The following is an 18,046-nucleotide window of genomic DNA, read 5'->3' as shown; positions in this document are numbered from 1 at the left end:
TCACTTTGAGTCAGTGCTACTTTGCTCACTCAAAGTGGTCATTTTGTCAAGGGCAGCCGACGCGCTCACACACACGCACGCACGCACGCACGCACACACGCATGCTGTGCATTGCAGAAAGTAGATGGACATTCAATACTCACCAGTCTACATTAATAACCAGACAAGCTTCATACTTTGAAAGTCACATTTGTCCTTGTTTTACTTTGACGCTTGAAAAGTGCATGGTAAAGTTTGAAGGCTGAAGTCGACTGAACTGCACAATGACATGCACACAGTGGAACGTGTGAATTGTATATTTGGAAATTTTAGCATTATTTCCAAGGGGGAAAAAATGAAGATAAATTCACACAAAAATCTATCGTTTGAAAACCACAGTCATGCGTTCATAACATTTTGTAAAAATGCCAAAAGTGACCAACACTTGAGTGAGTTTTCATTTAAGAAAAGATGCTCACAAAAAAAGTTTCAAACATAAAGCACACGCAACTTGGTGAAATGGTACTATAGTACATTTCAAAATTGTGTTTGAATAAATTTGACTGTGTTTAAAGCCTTCGGGTGGGACTACAAGTCTCTCTAAATCAGTGGTCCCCAACCTTTTTTGCGCCGCGGACCGGTTACATGTCAAATATTTTCGCGTACCGGCATTTATATAAATAAATAATACATTTAAATAAATAAATAAATAAATAAATACATAAATAATACATTTATAATAAATATATAAATACGATGAAATAAAATGATACGACTGACATAAAAACAAGTACAAATGACAAAAATAAAACTCACCATTACGTTGAATTAGTGGGAGCACTGAGTTTGTTTCTCAGAAACGAGCCGGTCCCATCTAGACGTAATCGGAGACAATGACACCCGAAGTGATTAAGGTTTGTCTTTTATTGCAGGATGCTTGGTCTGCATGTGTTGAAGCAGTTTTGAATGCTTCATTGCGTGGTTAGTTAGCCTGTCGCCACATATTAGCTTTGCGGGCTCGACTGGGGAAACATCCATCCATCCATTTTCTGAACCGCTTAGTCCCCACGGGGGTCGCGGGCGTGCTGGAGCCTATCCCAGCCGTCATCGGGCAGTAGGCGGGGGACACCCTGAACCGGTTGCCAGCCAATCGCAGGGCACACAGAGACAAACAACCATTTGCACTCGCACTCATACCTAGGGACAATTTGGAGTCTTCAATCGGCCTACCAAGCATGTTTTTGGGATGTGGGAGGAAACCGGAGTGCCCGGAGAAAACCCACGCGGGCCCGGGGAGAACATGCAAACTCCACACAGGGAAGGCCGGAGGTGGAATCGAACCCCACCCTCCTAACTGTGGGGCGGACGTGCTACCCAGAGCGCCACCGAGCCGCCCTGGGGAAACATGTCACCTGAATTAATTGATCGTCGATAATTTTTATTTTTTTATGTGCGGCTTGGCGGCCCGGTACCAAGTGACGCACGGACCGGTACAGGTCCGCGGCCCGGTGGTTGGGGACCACTGCTCTAAATCACAGATTTTCACATAACGCAGGCGATGAACATGGATTCATTGTACAGTGTTTAATGTTGTTTTTTTAAACTTGTATTTTTAATGATGACAACACGCGTGACTGTAATATGGATTAATTTAATTTCCTAAGGGAAAATTGTGTTGTAGATATGAAAAAATTCTCATCCAGCGTCACTGAATGAATTATAAGTGACCTTGGGTTTTAAGATTTATACATACCTGCCAGATTCCCCCTAGAAATATTTTAGCTTTTACCCCATAGCGATAATATTCAATTGTCCACTCACATATACACTGCTCATATCATAATGCTCCAAAGTCCAACCTTTGGATCGGGTTGCAGACGCCAGAAGAAATCCTCCAGTTCAGAAGCATCAGTTCCACACGCTTCCTTGCGTTCGTCTGAACACATCCAGCATACGTGTGTGCGCGCGTGCAGCGGTTTGACTCGCTCACGCTCGACTTAGCAAGGTCTCCCACACTTGCACGAGAATCGTGCAGCTGCTCTTTTCTAACACGTTTCTCCTTAATCAGCCAGTGTATTGATTGGCAATGGCAGAGATGCCCTTTATATGGGACGGAGTGACAGAAAGTTTGATGGCATATTATTAAACGGGCCTTCGTGAACACAAAGCTCCAGTTTCCAGCGGCTGGTCACTAATACGTATTTGTTGTGCGCTATACTGTCCAAGCGGAATAATAGCCTCAAACGGTGCCAACGGGGCAGCTGTAGTGCAGCGGATACAAACACCAAACCTTCTGTCAAAAGTAGGACAAACTTAATGGCCACATTCACTTCACAACAACTGAGTGGTAGTATATAGGACGTATAGAAAATATCTGACAATTCAGTTTTCTTCTGGAGACAGACCCGTATTACATCAGTCGACCTACAGAAGCCCCTTAGTGCCTGTGCGGCCGAGCAAGAGAATGGCGGGCGCCAGGTTTCCTGAGGCATGAAGGGTTAACATCTTGTTGTTTATTCATGTCTACATTTTTGCCGTGAGCCTGCCCACAGTACGTGTCAAAACCAATCAATGTTGAGAAAAAAAAATGCGTTTGTTGACTGATTCATGCCACCCTGGGGTAACCGTGGCTATAGCATTTATACTTTGATCCATCGTGTGTGGGCAACGAGTCCAGGTCATGCCATGGACTTCCGAAGGATGCCATCTGTGCTGTTACATTAACCTTGATAAAATGTGAGACCAACAGCCCGAATGTGAGAACTATTGCTAGGAGCACTGCTGTAATCGTGAACCACCAATATCTAATGCGGTGAAAGACTCCGATACGTTCTGGACCCCAGGAATTTACTGTACTGCCGCCCGACTGCTTGTGTAGTCCTTGTGTGAGTCTCTTATCGATACCAGTACCGGTACCAGTTCTTTGTGTTATGATACTGCAAATGCAGTGCCTCAAATGACACAACTATCAACCATACCAATGAGTAGATCTTAAAGGTATTAGTTCAAACAGTATCAATCCGCCTCGCTATCCTATTTATTATACATAAGAATTTGAAAAATTGAGAACTTTGCAAGGATCATGGAAATGACGCATAATTTGCTTTGGCAGGCCACATAAAATGAGGTGGCGGGCTGGATCTGTCCCCTAGGCCTTGAGTTTGACACCTACAGCTAATTTAAGACTATACTCATCAAGTAGAGTGTATGGCGCTTATCCGGTAGAACAGGTGTTGAATATGTGAAAGTAGAAAGCCCACCTGTCCAATTAAAGTGTGACAAAATATGGTTCCAGCGCGCATGTGATGCTGCATGGGGACTAAAAAAGCAGGCTAATGAAGCTAAACAGGCCACTAAATCTCACGAGCAGAATGATTACTGAGCTCAGTTTAGGAAATCACCCCCACTTGAACATCCAACAGACCACAGCCATAAAGAGTGTCAGGACCTACATTAGCGTAGCATCGAGATGAGTGAAAATGTCAAAAGATGCCAGTGGCCAGTCAGTGTCATTCCAGTGATTCTGCCGCCCGAGCATTAAACCTCGGCGGATGTGTTTCAGTTACGCTCGTCACTTGCAAATCAGAGGGAAGTTCGAAAAACGTCGCTAAGAGCTTGCGACTGACTCTGGCCTTATTTTTAGACATTTCCCATAACCAACTTGACTTTGAGCAATAGTACAACTGAACTATGGTTTCATGGATATTGTGTGTATACAGAACAAGGGCTGGCTACACACACACAAAAAAAAAGACCGTTATACCACTAAAGAGAAAGTAATACCATATGTTTGCTGACTGTTGGTAGTTTTTAGCTGACTACACATTTGATTAGCCAGCTTCGGATGATGTCGCCGGTCAACATGTCCCATAAGGACAGTGAGGACACTGCAGTGAGCAAGGGTGGAACTTTGCATTAAAAATGTAAAAAGAAAAATCCTCCTCTACTCCTGAGAGAGGGCATTCCATGATGATTTGAAATTTACTGACTGTCGATGCATAGCCAAAAATAATCTGTTTAGAGTGAACTCGATGCTATTTTCAAAACGTATTGCTAATCTGTTTTAAACCTCACACAAGTCATCTGAAATGCCTTGTCTTGGGTTCATGAAGTATGCATGAATAGTTTCAGGCGCAGATACATGTAGAAATAGCTATGAGTGAAGGAGTCTAGCCTAAACAAACCTCACGGGAAAAGACACCCGCGAAGTAAATGCCCAAAATAATTTTGCTGGCAAAGTACAGTTGCTACATCTTCACACACATGTTCAGTACATGTATTTTCTGCTTTCATCTGACATGGTATGTTTGCAGACACCTCGTTTTTCTGTTCCAGGTTCTGCATTAAAAGAAACCTCTTGAACATCGAAGTGGTCCCTCAAATTGACTGACTGGAGAGTTGTTCTTTGTGTTGACAACTCATTGCGAGATATAAACAATAACAACTGCAAAGGGTGTGTTGGCCAAATCTGAACTCTGTTGCGCAGCAAAATGTGTCGCTCGCAAACAAATTTAGGTATGTCGGATCAGTTGAGCTGAAAAACAATTACCAAAGCTTTAGGCTAGGTTTAGTCCCGATCAATTGCTACTGATGATCTTTTCTACTAGCCTTTCAATCACATTTTGGTTTTATGTTACCATAATCCCGGTCTTGGAACACAATATCTAACCTTATCCCCTCAGCTCAAACATATAAGCTAAACTCTAACACCCAAACCAAATACACAAGGACCGTAACACAACAGAAAGCCCAAGTTGTTTTGTTACGGTTACCTTTCTGCCTTTACACCTAATACCTCATCCTATCTGCCAACTTTAACACCTATGCTGTAACCAAAGCCCCAAACACTACGACCACAATTTTGTCGTCAAGTAACACTCCGATCTTGTACATAGAGTAGCTTACTGCAGCAAACAGAAGCACTGCAACCTCCCTACCTCTCCTTTGCGTTCTACTTGGATCACAGCCCATCCTGCAAAGCCAGGCAGGCTGGTAGGCAAACTTGTAAACGTGAGTAAAGATGCACAGTGCAAGACCGATGAAAACTACGCACTTTTCAAAACATAAACACTGTAACCATTTCGTCCGAGCAAAAACGACTTTTTCACTCTCACTGGGAATAGTTTGAGCTTCTCTTCTGGGTTTTGCTGGCAACAGCTAGAACTGCAGCAGTGGCAGCAGCAGTATCAGCAGGGCAGCTGAGGTGAAAAGGAATCACGCTTTCTTGCCTGAATGCTGATCCTTCAACATAAGGACTTTCATTTTGTCTATTTTGCAGGTTTAATCAGGCTTACAAGCCAAGAAAAGGATCCAAACTGTAGCGCATGCATAAAACATGACATATTCACACAACAGGGCGTAATGGAGAGAGAGAGCGGAGTACATACCAGCATAATACGGTATGCAAAGACAGTTTTCAATGCAGCAGCCCTAGCAACTCAGAATTGCTGTGTACAGATGCAGCACGGGCAAGCGGGAGCATCCCGACTCTCATTGAGACTTGAAAAAAGGGAAAGCAAGAGAGGGATGAAAGAAGAAGACAGAGAGGAGTAGACAGCAAGAGAGTGAGCAAAAGAGAGAGAGAGAGCAAGAGACAGGCACCGGCTGCATGTACCTCTGAGACAGAAATGATGCTTGAAAAAAAAAATACCAACCTCAGTCTGCAGCGGAATCCTGACGCAGTGAGTGGAAGCGAGGAATAAATGTTAAAAAAAAAAAGAAACAGTTGCTAGCGATGGAGGAGCACCAGTGGAGAATTCCCAGGCACTGAGAGAAGATTGGGAGGTGGAATGACTCGATGAATGACACAACTCTAGCGGATGCGGCGTGTGATGCCGTGTGACTGCAATTGTGTAGCCGAGTGTGTTGAGCATCTGACAGCAGCAAGATGGAAACAAGTGACAAGGATGCGGAACAATGAGTAAGAAAGAAAGAGGTGAAAGGAGCAACATGAATAAATGTGTGAGCTGAGGGCATATGGGTTAGAGGAAATGCCCCTCCCTCCTCACAACACCCACCCACACATAGACACACCTCCCTATGTACAGTCAGCACTGGACTAGAGTTGACTAGCGTGAGAAAACTCAGTAGACATTGAGGACATTAAGACAATGTTAGCATATAATGGCACATATGGAAATACAATTTGGGAGTAGGAGTGGCGTGTTGCGGTTCTGTCATTTAAGAAAAACAGCAGGTTTGCGTCTTCCAAATACTGCGATTAGACGTGTCGGAAATTAATCGATTAATCGTCAACAAATCAGTCATTAAATATATCGTATTTTATTCGATTATTCTATTGAATCGATGGAGTGAGCGATTCTAAAAATATTCAATAGGGACAAATTGATCATCAAATTTATGTTCGCGTACTTTATCCGATTATTTGATTAAATCGATGGAATAATTGATTCTAAAAATATTCAATAGTGACCGCACCACCGTGTATGCTGATTTGGAATTTAAAAATAAAAAAGACTTCCTGCCAGAAAAGGCTTGTCACATTTGCCCTCAACACTCATATTTCTGCCCTTGGGTTCAACTTCCTCTTCTGGAAACGAGCCGTGTCAGCATCGAGTCGAACAAGATCTTACCAAACACTTGAGCATTAGTTTTCTCTGCCATTATAACCAAGAGTGTGTTTGCACGTAAAAGGAGAAGCACATACAAAACCTAGAAACTAATTAGCACAACACGTATGCCGCTTACTTTTATCTTAGTGGTTTAAGATGCACCAATGTTAAGATTTGAATGGTGGACAATATTTACAGTCACTTCCTCCAACTTTATCAAATTTAACAAGAGCCCTCAGTGCATTGAAAAATCATTCCCAGTCGAGAAAATGCATGATAGAGTGATAATACAGCCAGAGAGCATTTCTTATTCTAGAAAATCATTCAATGTAATGAAGGTTTATCTGTAATGGCTTTCTATTATGATAAGCAATGTTTATTTTGAAATGATGAGTCTTCTAAAATATCCCCCTGGCACAATCAAAGGGAACGGTGGGACGGTTAGCTGTATGACATCATCCCCATGACTCAGCACAAAGATGCTTAAGGAAAGGTAATCAAGTTGTTGTCCTCCAGACTACTAAAGTGACAGGACTATTATTTTAATCATAAAACATGTTTTTCAAGAAACTCTATCACGGTTTTGTGCTCAAAGGTTGTTCAAGGTCAGAAGGGGAACAGAGATATGCACACAATTCGGTACGCTGTGATCTGCAGGATCAGTATCAGGGCAGATTCGGTTACGTGGAAAAAGGGCAAGTTCCAGGGTCAAACGCTCGCCACCATAAATCCTTCATCAACTGTACGGACAAATTTTGACATTTTGGTTTTAACATATTCTCCTTAATGTTTGTGAGAAGTCAAGGAAGACACCTCGTTGAAGTTTCATTCTTTTTCGTGGTCTTAAGAACATCATGATGTCAGCGACTTGCATGCAGAACTCCACTAGAAAGGTCACAATGGACATAATTCAACGCTAAATAATCAAATCTTATTAATGGATCATATTCTTAGCTTAGTTTGCTGTCTAAAAAAAGTGTAGCTTGATTGACGTCAGCTACTGGTTTTGGAATAGGTATCTTCAAAACAGCTGATGATTGACGTGCTACGTGGGTTGAGGTGATGCATTTGTTTCGTGAGCAAGAAGGCGTTAAAATGTCAAGAACCGATTTGCGGCGCAAGACAATAAAAATGTTGACGTTTGATGAAATCATATTCGCTTGTGAACTGCCAATTACTTTTTGAAATGCATCGACTGAATGGAGGCGAGCCCTCGCTTCCTCGTGTGCGGGCCTATGAAAGTAGGTGATCTAATCAGGAAACGCCAAGCGCTGCTCTAATTGCATCATTAGCTAAAGCCATGACTCAGTCACATTGACTTTTACACCGTCCTCCCCCCCTTACTCACCCCGCCCCATCCAGAAATAGGGAGTCAAGCCTCCAGCTCTTCCCTGTATGGGTGCTCAAGCAGAATAATTCTAACATGTTGTGCGCAACAGTGCCAAATGTTAATATTCCAGAAATAGCCAACTAATGAGCATTAGCATTTGGATTTGACACAATTTTCTATGGTGCTGTGTTTAAAGTACATTGTCTTTAGTAGTTGGCAATTTTCTGCACCCCCCCCCCCCCCAATCTTGTGTTGAAAGCAATTGTCGCATTTTGTAGATGTTACTAATTTATCTAATTAGGGCAATATCCATATCCTTTTTTTCTTTAACTTGCAAAACATTGTGTTGTATGGTGGTGAACACAACTCACTTCACAATAAGAAGCACAATGGAAAATTCTTCAAAAAGAAAGCTTCAAGCGATTTATTGCCATCCTCATTTGAAGTTTACTGTCAAATAATGAGAATATCATGGATTTAAATCCACATCATTTTGCCTTAATAAAGTTTATTTAGTTTAATGCCAACAAGCAGCGCAAAACAGAGCACAAAAACGATCAAATGAGGTTTTCAGTAAATGATAGATCAAAAGCGTCAAAAGAGCATATTTGGGCAATTTACCGGAGGAAGAGAAAAAAAATCAACAAGCTTGATTAACAACAATATGCCTGAATTTTCAAATTTGAAAAAAAAAAGTATCTAATCAAATTACAAGGATTTGGTTCCGTCTGTCTTCCAAGCAATTGGCCTAATGTGACTATCAGAGGAAATAGGGTTCAATGTCTCAGCAAAACTCTCCGCGTAGTGATCAAGGTTGTTTCCAGCAACTCAAACCACAGAAGACAACTTCATTTCCTGTGAGTGACGTGTTAAAACTCTGCCTTATTCCTTCTTGTTAAGAGCGCATTGAAAAAGACAAATGATGGTTCCTGCCATGCTCACAGAAGCTGTTGAATTTAATTATTATATATAAAATCTTGAAATTGAAGAGCGCTTTTTTTTTTTCATCGCATTGTAACCTTCCATTTGAAAAACAATGTGTACCTTTTATATCCACTATAGTTAAGTACAAGGCACGTCAGAAAAGTCCCAGGACTGGTGGAACAACAAATCTTTCTAAACAATATGAATTTGCCAAATTCAATTAGATCACCCAGGAGTACATAACTGTGACCTCTGCACTCTGCACCCATTAATTAGTTATTAATCCTTATATTTTTCATTTATATTGCAAATATCTATCAAGCAATCGACAGTTATTCATCAGTATCTAGAGTTAAACTTACCTTGTAACTGTTAAGGTTAGCCCAAATCAAGATGGCTGACGACAGTGCTCTGCAGTATCCCGTAAGAGGACTTTCAGGTGAACACCTCTGGTAAAGCGCATTAGACTAACAGGGGGAAATGTGTTGTAGCCATTTGAAATATTTTTAATGGCACCAGTCCTGGAACTACTCTGACACCAAATAAATCTTACTCATCGACTAATTGAAATTTCTGCTATTTTGCTTTGGTGCACAACGTGGACGGCGCGTTGTCCCGTTGTCAAGGTGACGTTTGAACTGGTCACCTGGCCTCTCTGCAGTCCTGAGAACGGAAACCTCCCAAAGCTGACGTCTCCGCGTCGGCTCACATCTGCACGCCAACTCTCCCCCGCGGTAACACACGGTTGACGGAAAATAGGGGACATCACGTCGAGAGCGCCTTTAGTTTCCCGGACGTGGATGCCACCTCGGGCTTCCCGTTTACGCTCCGTCTGCCCACATCTGATCTACTGAGCAGAGGATGTCAAACGATGACGATGGGGCCACTCACTGAATGGTGGCGCAAAAATGCTTCGCCGACTTCAACGATCGTCGTTTCCATGACATGAACACGCGTGTACCATGTTTACTGTTGCCGAACCGTGGCTTGACAGTTGCCGTGATTAACGCGGCGTAAATTCACACCGTGTGTTGCAGCGGAGCAAAACATGCAGCATATATGCATTGCACGGAAACACTCAGCACAAGGAAGAAATGAGTTAAATGTGTTTACCTTTGGCGGAATTGTCTTTTTTTGTCTTTATGCCCACTGCGACGAGGAGCGCCTGGGTTGTGTTGCTCTCTTGACACAACTACCACGCGTTGTGAAGAGCCCCGCCTCGTTAAGGCTGCGGGCGAGCAGTCATTGGGCATTCGGAGAACGACTGCAGCCACAGCGAGACTCGCTATTGATCGGGCTCCACGTCAGTCTATTCGGATTCCACTTCCCGCGTTTCTGTGGTGCCCCACAATACGTTCCATTCTGCAGCCTATATTTAGGCGTCAACAGCCAGTGGGCCAATGCAGGCAATTCACAACTCAAGTCGAGATGACCTCCAGTGTGCAGAGGGCAATTGCATTCTTGGAGCTATACAGAACGTTAAGTCATAAGAGGTATACTTTTCTGGAAACTGTTCATTTCAAGTCAAGTTTATTTGTATAGCCCTAAATCACAAGCAGTCTCAAAGGGCTTCACATAGACAAAAATTATTCTCAAAGCATCCCCTGATCCTAAGCTCCCAAAAGGGCAAGGAAAAACTCAAAAAAAAACTACCGGGGGAAAATGAGAAACCTTGAGAAGGGACCACAGATGGAAGGATCCCCCTTTCAGAATCACCAGGTTGAAATGGATGCAGAGAGGGCACAAATGATACAATATGAAAATCAATGAAATAAAAGGGGGATGTCCATGTCAGAGCAAAGGGCTGCCGAAGGAGCCCTCAATTGTCCTGACAGTGTCTTTTCATTTTTGTTTGCAAGAAAAACAAGCAATACATGACTCATCCAGCTCAAATCTTCAACAGTAAGCATTTTATGAAACAAATAGGTAGGAGGACTTACCTTTATTCTGCCAATGGTCAGGGTCAATTAGCTTGATGATGTCATTTATGAGTCAGAGCTTGCTTTTTTTCTCTCGCGTCGCTGTGGTTTGAGTATCAACCAACCAGGTCGGGATTCGAGGAAGACCTTTTCCCCATATTATCAAAACACTTGACTGTGCATCAGTGTTCCCTTCTCAAGGTTTCTTCAAGATTTGTGACCATTTACCATGAGGCACTTTGAGACTTTCATGATTTACTAAAAAAATTTTTTTTTTTTTTCTCAAGATGCCTTTACATTTTTCCTTAGGTTATCTGTAATTTATTACCTGTGAATTGATTTTTCCAAACCTCGGGGAGGGAGGACAGAAAAATGTCGACCACTTCTGGATTAACCCAAATAAAGAATGAGCAATGTGAAACAAATTGCTGTCACACCTACTTTATTAAAGGTTATTCAGAAATCCTGTTCTTTGCAGTGATTAGTCATCTTATAGTATCATCGGGTAAATCTGGATATTTTCCCCTTTTAGGAGCTATTTCAGTTTTTTATGAAGTTCTCAAACTTAGTGGTTTCTCATTTCTTTTACCGAAATTAGCTGAACAACAATTAGACCCCAAATTGAGTATTTTTGGATCCGTGAACTGAAGCAGAAAATGGATAAAAAAAATAATGCCAGAATTTTACAATAGAACTCAGCAGATTGCGCGGGCGTGCCCAGAGTTGCGGCCTGCGAGCGGATGTGAAGCTCACTCACTCTTTCATAACGAGCGGAGCCTTGACTTGAGCGGCAACCTCAGCCCCCAGAAGCTCCTCTACGATTGCCAGGGCGAATTCGAAACTGGTTCCGGGCCCACGGCTGGTGATGTAATGGCCATCCTTCTGCACTCGAGCCTCAGAATATTTATAGTGATCTAAAAACAGACAAAAGAGTAACACTTGGGATGAGGAGGGAGGGAGGAACTCGTACAACAGGCCAAGAAGTTCTGGAGACCACCACACTGAAAGGGTGGCCACATGCCAATACAAATAACCTAGTTTCTTACAACTATCTTCTGTCAAACTTCTCCGACTGAATTCACCTCTTGCGTATACCTGTGTGACAGCGCCCCCTGCTGTTTCAGTCTTTACTCAACTAAACTTGTTGAGCAATGTGAAAACTATAAATATAAAAAATATTAACAGGACTCGCCGCCCTTTTTTGTAGCCATTTGGAATTAGGTTAGATTTGAATCTCACCTCCAGCCATCATCTTGTCCTTCATAGCCGGATGTGTGGTCACTGTGCTCCCGTAGCCGATGCCATGCGCCAAAAGGGCTGTGGGACCTGCGGCGCCAAGAGGAAGCAAAGCAGTTAGGGTTCAGAAATGTTCCGCTGTAAAATGACTCATCGGTCATTTGTGTGATGCGCATCGGTCCGGTGTGTCGCCCAAATGCCATTTGAATAATACAAAATCACTGATTGACGAATGCAAGTACAATCAAACCTCCAAAATCAACACAGACAATTACAGCACACTGATTGAGATTTTTTTTTAATTTTATTTCATAAACTAACATGATATACTTGTATTGCTCATTTCTGCATTTTTTTAACCCTGTAAAGTGACCTTGAGTGAAATAAAAGTCAAACAAAATGTAATTACTATACTCCTGCCTTGCCACAATGAGACAATAAAAAACAAAACAAAAAAGGGAGTGTCGGAGGACACTGAATGCTGCTGCATTACCTTTGGCAGAGGCCGAGCACTGCAGTGAGCTCATCGAAAAACTGTTAATAAATAGAAAGTTATTGATTATGCCCCTTGGCGGCCTTCCCATGCAGTCTAATTATTACACTTTCTCCTGGCAGGACTGCAGACGACTCTTATTGCGACCAATACTTAATCTTACTAAAAGGCAGACATGAGAGATGAGCCATTATCATTAGAATAATCACAATTTTTATGAATGCAAACATAATCAGTCATGCAGAAAAGAAAAAAAAAATCTTTAAATTCAGGGCCACATGCTGGCAAGGGACCGTCTTACTGGCAGCTTCATTAAACTGCCAGTTCCTGTGAGTGTTGCGGCCATTTTCTAGGACACCCTTCAATCTACTTTGCCTTAATATTGGTCACTGTAGTCTCTTGTCATAATGCCCTTTCAGTGTCCTCATTCTCTCAAGTCAAGTAAAACCGCTTAACATTTAAAGACAACCATAAAAGGTTAGATTTACAATGCCGCCCCAAGTTCCCAGTCCTAATTTAATGCCTATTTATGCTACTGTAATAGGCAAGACCATATTGCGCATAGTATATACTTGCAAAATATGATCATGTATGGTTCCAAACAGTGATTGTCATCTTCAGCAGTCACTTTTAGGAAAAGCGCGGTGACAAACTGGAAGTGGTGCGTATTATTCAATTTAAAGTGAAGTGGTGCGTATTATTCAATTGGAAGTGTTTTGAAGTGCACACTTACGTGCATCCCCATCAATAGTCGTCATTATAAACAATAAAAAGTTCAAAGTGGTGTAAAACAACTCGTTCTACCCCAGAATATAGCATTGTTTGCTTGATTTTATTTGATCCATCTGTTATGCAGCTGTTTGGGAATCAAATCAGCAGAATTTGTAAGGACTTTTGACACAGCAACAAACTGGCGGGATATGTGCAAGGGTGTGAGAAACTCTCGTCTGTTTTTTTGCTGACTGCACCTGCACAGATGGCCGCAATAAGGCCTTTCCTGCCATCTTGGTCCTTCAGCACCTCGCTCACAGCAGGAGACTGTAAGAGAGCGAGAGAGCATGACTGGAGTAAGAAGATGCAGTTCATCACAGTGAATTTAGCATTTGTGACTTTACATATTTGCATATTTTGGGGGGCCTATTTTTATTTGCTAAGAATCTGGTCAACGCAGTTTTTGTGCACAGGCCAAAGTAATTTTTTTGGCACCATCTGGTGGATATCTGGTGTTCACTGTTTTTCTTTTTGTCTGTGTTTGAGACATTTCTTTGTTGATTGTTCTTGAATTGATTTGATGCACCATCAAAAGTGAAAGTATGCCTTGGTTCTGTAGATTTCTTACCTCTGCAAGATTTTGTGCCCCTGGCATTCCCCCAGGAAGAAGCACCACATCAAAGGGGCCCTGAGATAGACGCCACAATAGGACTCAACAAGGTTTCAGAAGTCTCCACATCCCCATCAAGGAAATCGTTCAGTCTTACCTGTTTTCTGGCATCCTCCAAGCTTGCATCGGGACAGATCATGACATTTCTGCTGCACTGCACGGGCTCTTTACCCGTCAGCCCTGCCAACGTCACTGTAATCTGCAATGGTATTGTGCACACATCACAAATGGCATCTGTGGCTTCACCTATCATCTTCACTCAGTGTTACATTATTCATCACACATGATATGTGACGCATCAACTTTCTGGCTTCATGCCATTATTACAGTATGTGGCATTCACTGATTGGGGCATTTTTAGAATGGCATAGGCTTATGCTGATTTTGCAGCATTATAATAGAACGTATGAGTTCAAAACTTTGTTACAGTAAATACCAAAAACTAATATACACTATGTCGCATACAAAGACTCTGTGGCATTATAAAATCGAGTGGCAGTCCCTCATTTATTTGCATAGTAGTCTGTGGATGGTAATTTAAGACTTTTGACAGTTGACTGTAAAATAGCTCCAGAGTGTGGTTCACCTTTGACATTTTCGGCTGACCGGTCCTATATTTTTTTAAAGGCACTTGACACTATAAACTCTGGCGCAAAATTTATGCGTTGCAATGATCTGTGCATTGTTACAAGTGTAGTCACGCCACAAATCGGGAAAACTTCCAGGATACGTATACAAGCGTTAGCTTGCTAAAAGCTAAGAATCAAAGTAGCCTGAAAGTCACAAACCCCGGCCCTCCGCATGATGTCCACGGGGATAACGGTCTCCATCTCCTCCGCACCCTTGGAGAGGATGACCAAGGCTCTTTTTCCGGCCATGACAAGGTTTGCAGCTGGTCAGGTGCAACAGAAGACGCGACGGAAGGAGGATAATTTCAGTGCGAAGTTAGCTTCGGGCAGGGTTGCCAGTTTGCGCCACTCTATCCCTCTTTCTACAATGGCAACATGATCTTTTTTTTAACCTTTCCTCTTTGGATAAAGTCACATGGTGGCCAAGTAGATCTAGTCTAGATTCCAAATTGTACACGAATCTATTTTAAAAACAGACGCCTTGTTTTGGCATCTTTTAAGCATATTCCTTTATTCTATGAGACGTATTATCTACGAACAAAGATAGCGTTCATTTGGTTTTTGTGCGCTGTTAAAATAAATTCTACATGCAAAAGATGGTTTTTAAAAGGACTAATAAGTAAAAAATAAAAGTCATCATAAATATGTAAACAGACGGAACCAAACGTGATTAATTCAGGTCAGACGTGGTTGAAGTACACGTTTTATCCGCAAGATGGTGGCATTACCTAATGATTCGTGAGGTGATGAGCTCCAATTGGAGTTTAAGGGTCTTTTTTTAGAAGCGGGATGAAATGGTGTTCTGGTAGTACAACTGCAATTTGCCACCATGCAGCTGAGGCATGGTGACATTTCTTTTAAGTCGCTGCTTTTTGTAGATTATTTGGATCCATTGGCTTCATTAAGACGAAATTGTGAGTGTGAAGCGGGTGGAATGAAACTCAGCGACTCCCATTCCAAAGCCATGGTCCTCAGTTGTCCTGCAGTGTCCCCTTTAGGCCAAAAATGAGATGTGCGTTTGATGGGTTCACAACTGTGGTGCGTTGAATGCAGAGAGCAATTTTTTCTACATGCATGTCTTCACAAGCAAACGATTCTTCTTGGGGTTTTTTTTTTTTGGGGGGGGGAGGTCTATATTGATTAATTGCTGGAGGCAAATGTCCATAAAGTGTCAATTTGTACTCAATAGAAAATACCTGTGGTCCAGTGGTGCTGGTTGTGTTCCTGGAAAGCAAAAATATACATTGATGGATATATAATTGAGTAGTGTTGCAATTGTGTGGTGGATTACTTTGGCCCTGAGGAATGTATTCCATATATAACATCGACCCTTTCCATCATTTCGATTCCCCTCGTGTTGTCTTATATCACCAGCACATATCATTTTAAATCACTTCCCAGAAACTCGTGGTAATAAAAGGCTGATTTTTTTTTTCCATAAGGCTGAGGATGGTGAATAGAGGGGTCACTGCCGTGCCTGATGTCGACACTTGTGCCCACCACGAGCTCAACTCCCCCCGCAGTCTTGGAACATGCTGATTTCACACTCTTCTTGTGTAAACCTTGTATTTCTGCGTGTGTGTGTGTGTGTGCGTGTGTGTGTGTGTGTGTGGAGACAAAGTTTTTTTTCTGTGAGGAAAGGTCACCCAAGATGCACAAAGAGATGCAGCCTTTTTTGTAATTCGGAAAGTATCCCGCTGTCTTTATATATATATAAAAACATAGCCAAGCAGGATGGTAAAATATAAAACTTTATATTGAATTTGTGCTGCTTTCACCTTTATGGTGTTTTCATTTCCACATCTTACTATGATGACACCAAAAACTTCAGATACAACGATGTAACTCAATTTGATTGGAATCAGTCCATTTCCAAATACCGTTTTTTTCCATGTATAATGCGCCCCCATGTATAATACGCACCCTAAAAATGGCATGTCAATGCTGGAAAAAAGCCTGTACCCATGTATAATACGCACCCAAATTTTTTATTTTATTTTTTAAAGTCCCAATGATCGTCACACACGCATCTGGGTGTGGTGAAATTTGGCCTCTACATTTGACCCCTCCCCGTGTGATTTTGATCCATCCCCTGGGGGAGAGGGGAGCAGTGAGCAGCAGCGGCGCCGCGCTCGGGAATCATTTGGTGATCAAACCCCCCAATTCCAAACCTTAATGCTGAGTGCCAAGCAGGGAGGCAATGGGTCCCATTTTTATAGTTATTGGTATGGGCTTAACTAGGCTGGATGTATTTTTTTTGTTGGTGTCGATTTCTCTGACTGCCCGTAAAGGCACCACCGCGATCAGTTAGGTTAAAACGAAAAGTGCGGACATGTGAAAAAGCCGTGCGGACATGTGAAAAAGGCGGCTCTGTATGGGAGAGAAGTTGAAGAGGAATAAAAACACCCTTGGAAACCAAAACTTGCCCCTCGTCGTGACTCGGAGCCGCAACAAATGTTTCGGATTTGTGTAGGGTACATTGTGACAGCAAACGAGCAGGTGATCGAGCAAGCGTCTGATACGAGAGCATTGCGTTCGTATGGAGCGTGTTTGAAGTGAACAGCAGAGACGAAAGGAACAAGGCAAAGTGTTGTGAAATAAAATATTACCTGTAATACGCATTTTGTTATTTGCTGATTGTATTAAACTATCACGTTCATTGTCAGTCAAGAAGAGAAGAGGACTATTTGCATCGGATCCATAGTGCGCATGCGCAGTGATACTGCCTCCGTATGACGTCCAGTCCGCGATGGAGATTAAAAAACAAACAATATTTGACAATAACACAGGTTTCTGTTCCTGTCTTTGGTAATGTCACCCTGTCTTTTTGTTCCACGTCTTTGTCGGTCAATCCTGTTGTTGGTTTTGTTAGAGAGTTATGTTAGTTTACCAAGTCTGTGTTTTGAGTTCCTCCAATGAAACCTGGTCCAAGCTGCACTTGGTCGCCCTGCTCCTTTCCACACTCCATCCGTGACAAGATTTTCTTCAAAAATTGTTGTACCATGATTTTCTTCATTTAAAAAAAATAAAAGAATAAAATTAAAATAAATAAATAAATAAATTGTACCCATGTATAATGCGCACCCCAGATTTTAGGACAATAAATTTGTTAAATTTTGCGCATTATACATGGAAAAAAACGGTATTTGTCAAAATCTCATTCGTATCAGATATGCCCACATCTGATCAAACTGAAAATACAATTAAATTAAAAAGCAGCCATTGTAAATCAGAATGTCTGTGAAAACAGAGCTATGTCTTGCTGTTGTGAAACAATTCCGAACGAGTTGTCTTATTTATTCTGTCACTGTCCACACCTACTTACATGGAAATAGAAAGTTAAAAAATAATGGATACAAGCATTGAATCAGAATTGGGCACTTAGACCAGCAGTGTAAATCCAGAGTGTTAAATCTCATTATTCCACTACTGGACACACCATTTCTTCAACAAACCATAAAAAAAGAAAACACAATATCAAAACCACACTATACATTATTTTGAATATGTCTAATTATTTTAACACATTACTCCCACGCCAGTTTAACCAAAAGGAATAACAAGATTACAAAGTGAGTTTAGC

General features: G+C 41.9%; 2 protein-coding genes across 9 annotated transcripts in view; both read right to left on the bottom strand.

Moving 5' to 3' along the window:
- The window catches only part of kcnab2a (potassium voltage-gated channel subfamily A regulatory beta subunit 2a), a 50,296-nt gene extending 40,238 nt beyond the window's left edge, over positions 1–10,058 (bottom strand). For 2 of the 8 annotated variants that reach the window (XM_061291510.1, XM_061291518.1), the window contains exon 1: positions 9,919–10,058. The gene's annotated coding sequence lies outside the window, so the exon portion shown is untranslated. The other 6 variants (XM_061291513.1, XM_061291514.1, XM_061291515.1 and 3 more) reach the window with 6 other exon arrangements.
- A 1,091-nt stretch (positions 10,059–11,149) lies between these two features.
- Positions 11,150–14,809, bottom strand: park7 (parkinson protein 7). The gene is made up of 6 exons (XM_061291974.1): positions 14,623–14,809; positions 13,932–14,033; positions 13,793–13,852; positions 13,422–13,491; positions 11,964–12,050; positions 11,150–11,638 (listed from the first exon to the last, which is right to left on the bottom strand). The coding sequence occupies exons 1-6, from the start codon at positions 14,710–14,712 to the stop codon at positions 11,478–11,480; spliced, it is 570 nt and encodes a 189-aa protein (XP_061147958.1). The 5' UTR covers positions 14,713–14,809; the 3' UTR covers positions 11,150–11,477.
- Positions 14,810–18,046: the final 3,237 nt, after the last annotated feature.

This window comes from Syngnathus typhle, linkage group LG11 (assembly GCF_033458585.1).
Source record: "Syngnathus typhle isolate RoL2023-S1 ecotype Sweden linkage group LG11, RoL_Styp_1.0, whole genome shotgun sequence".
In the NCBI taxonomy this organism is placed as follows: Eukaryota; Metazoa; Chordata; class Actinopteri; order Syngnathiformes; family Syngnathidae; genus Syngnathus; species Syngnathus typhle.
This window is presented reverse-complemented; position numbering and strand designations above follow the sequence as displayed.

Coding starts and splice junctions, on each gene's coding strand:
- park7 (XM_061291974.1), bottom strand. CDS start 14,712: ATGGCCGGAAAAAGAGCCTTGGTCATCCTCTCCAAGGGTGCGGAGGAG. Junction 14,034..14,622: donor ACATCATGCGGAGGGCCGGG/GTTTGTGACTTT, acceptor ATACCATTGCAG/ATTACAGTGACGTTGGCAGG. Junction 13,853..13,931: donor TGGAGGATGCCAGAAAACAG/GTAAGACTGAAC, acceptor CGTCTATCTCAG/GGCCCCTTTGATGTGGTGCT.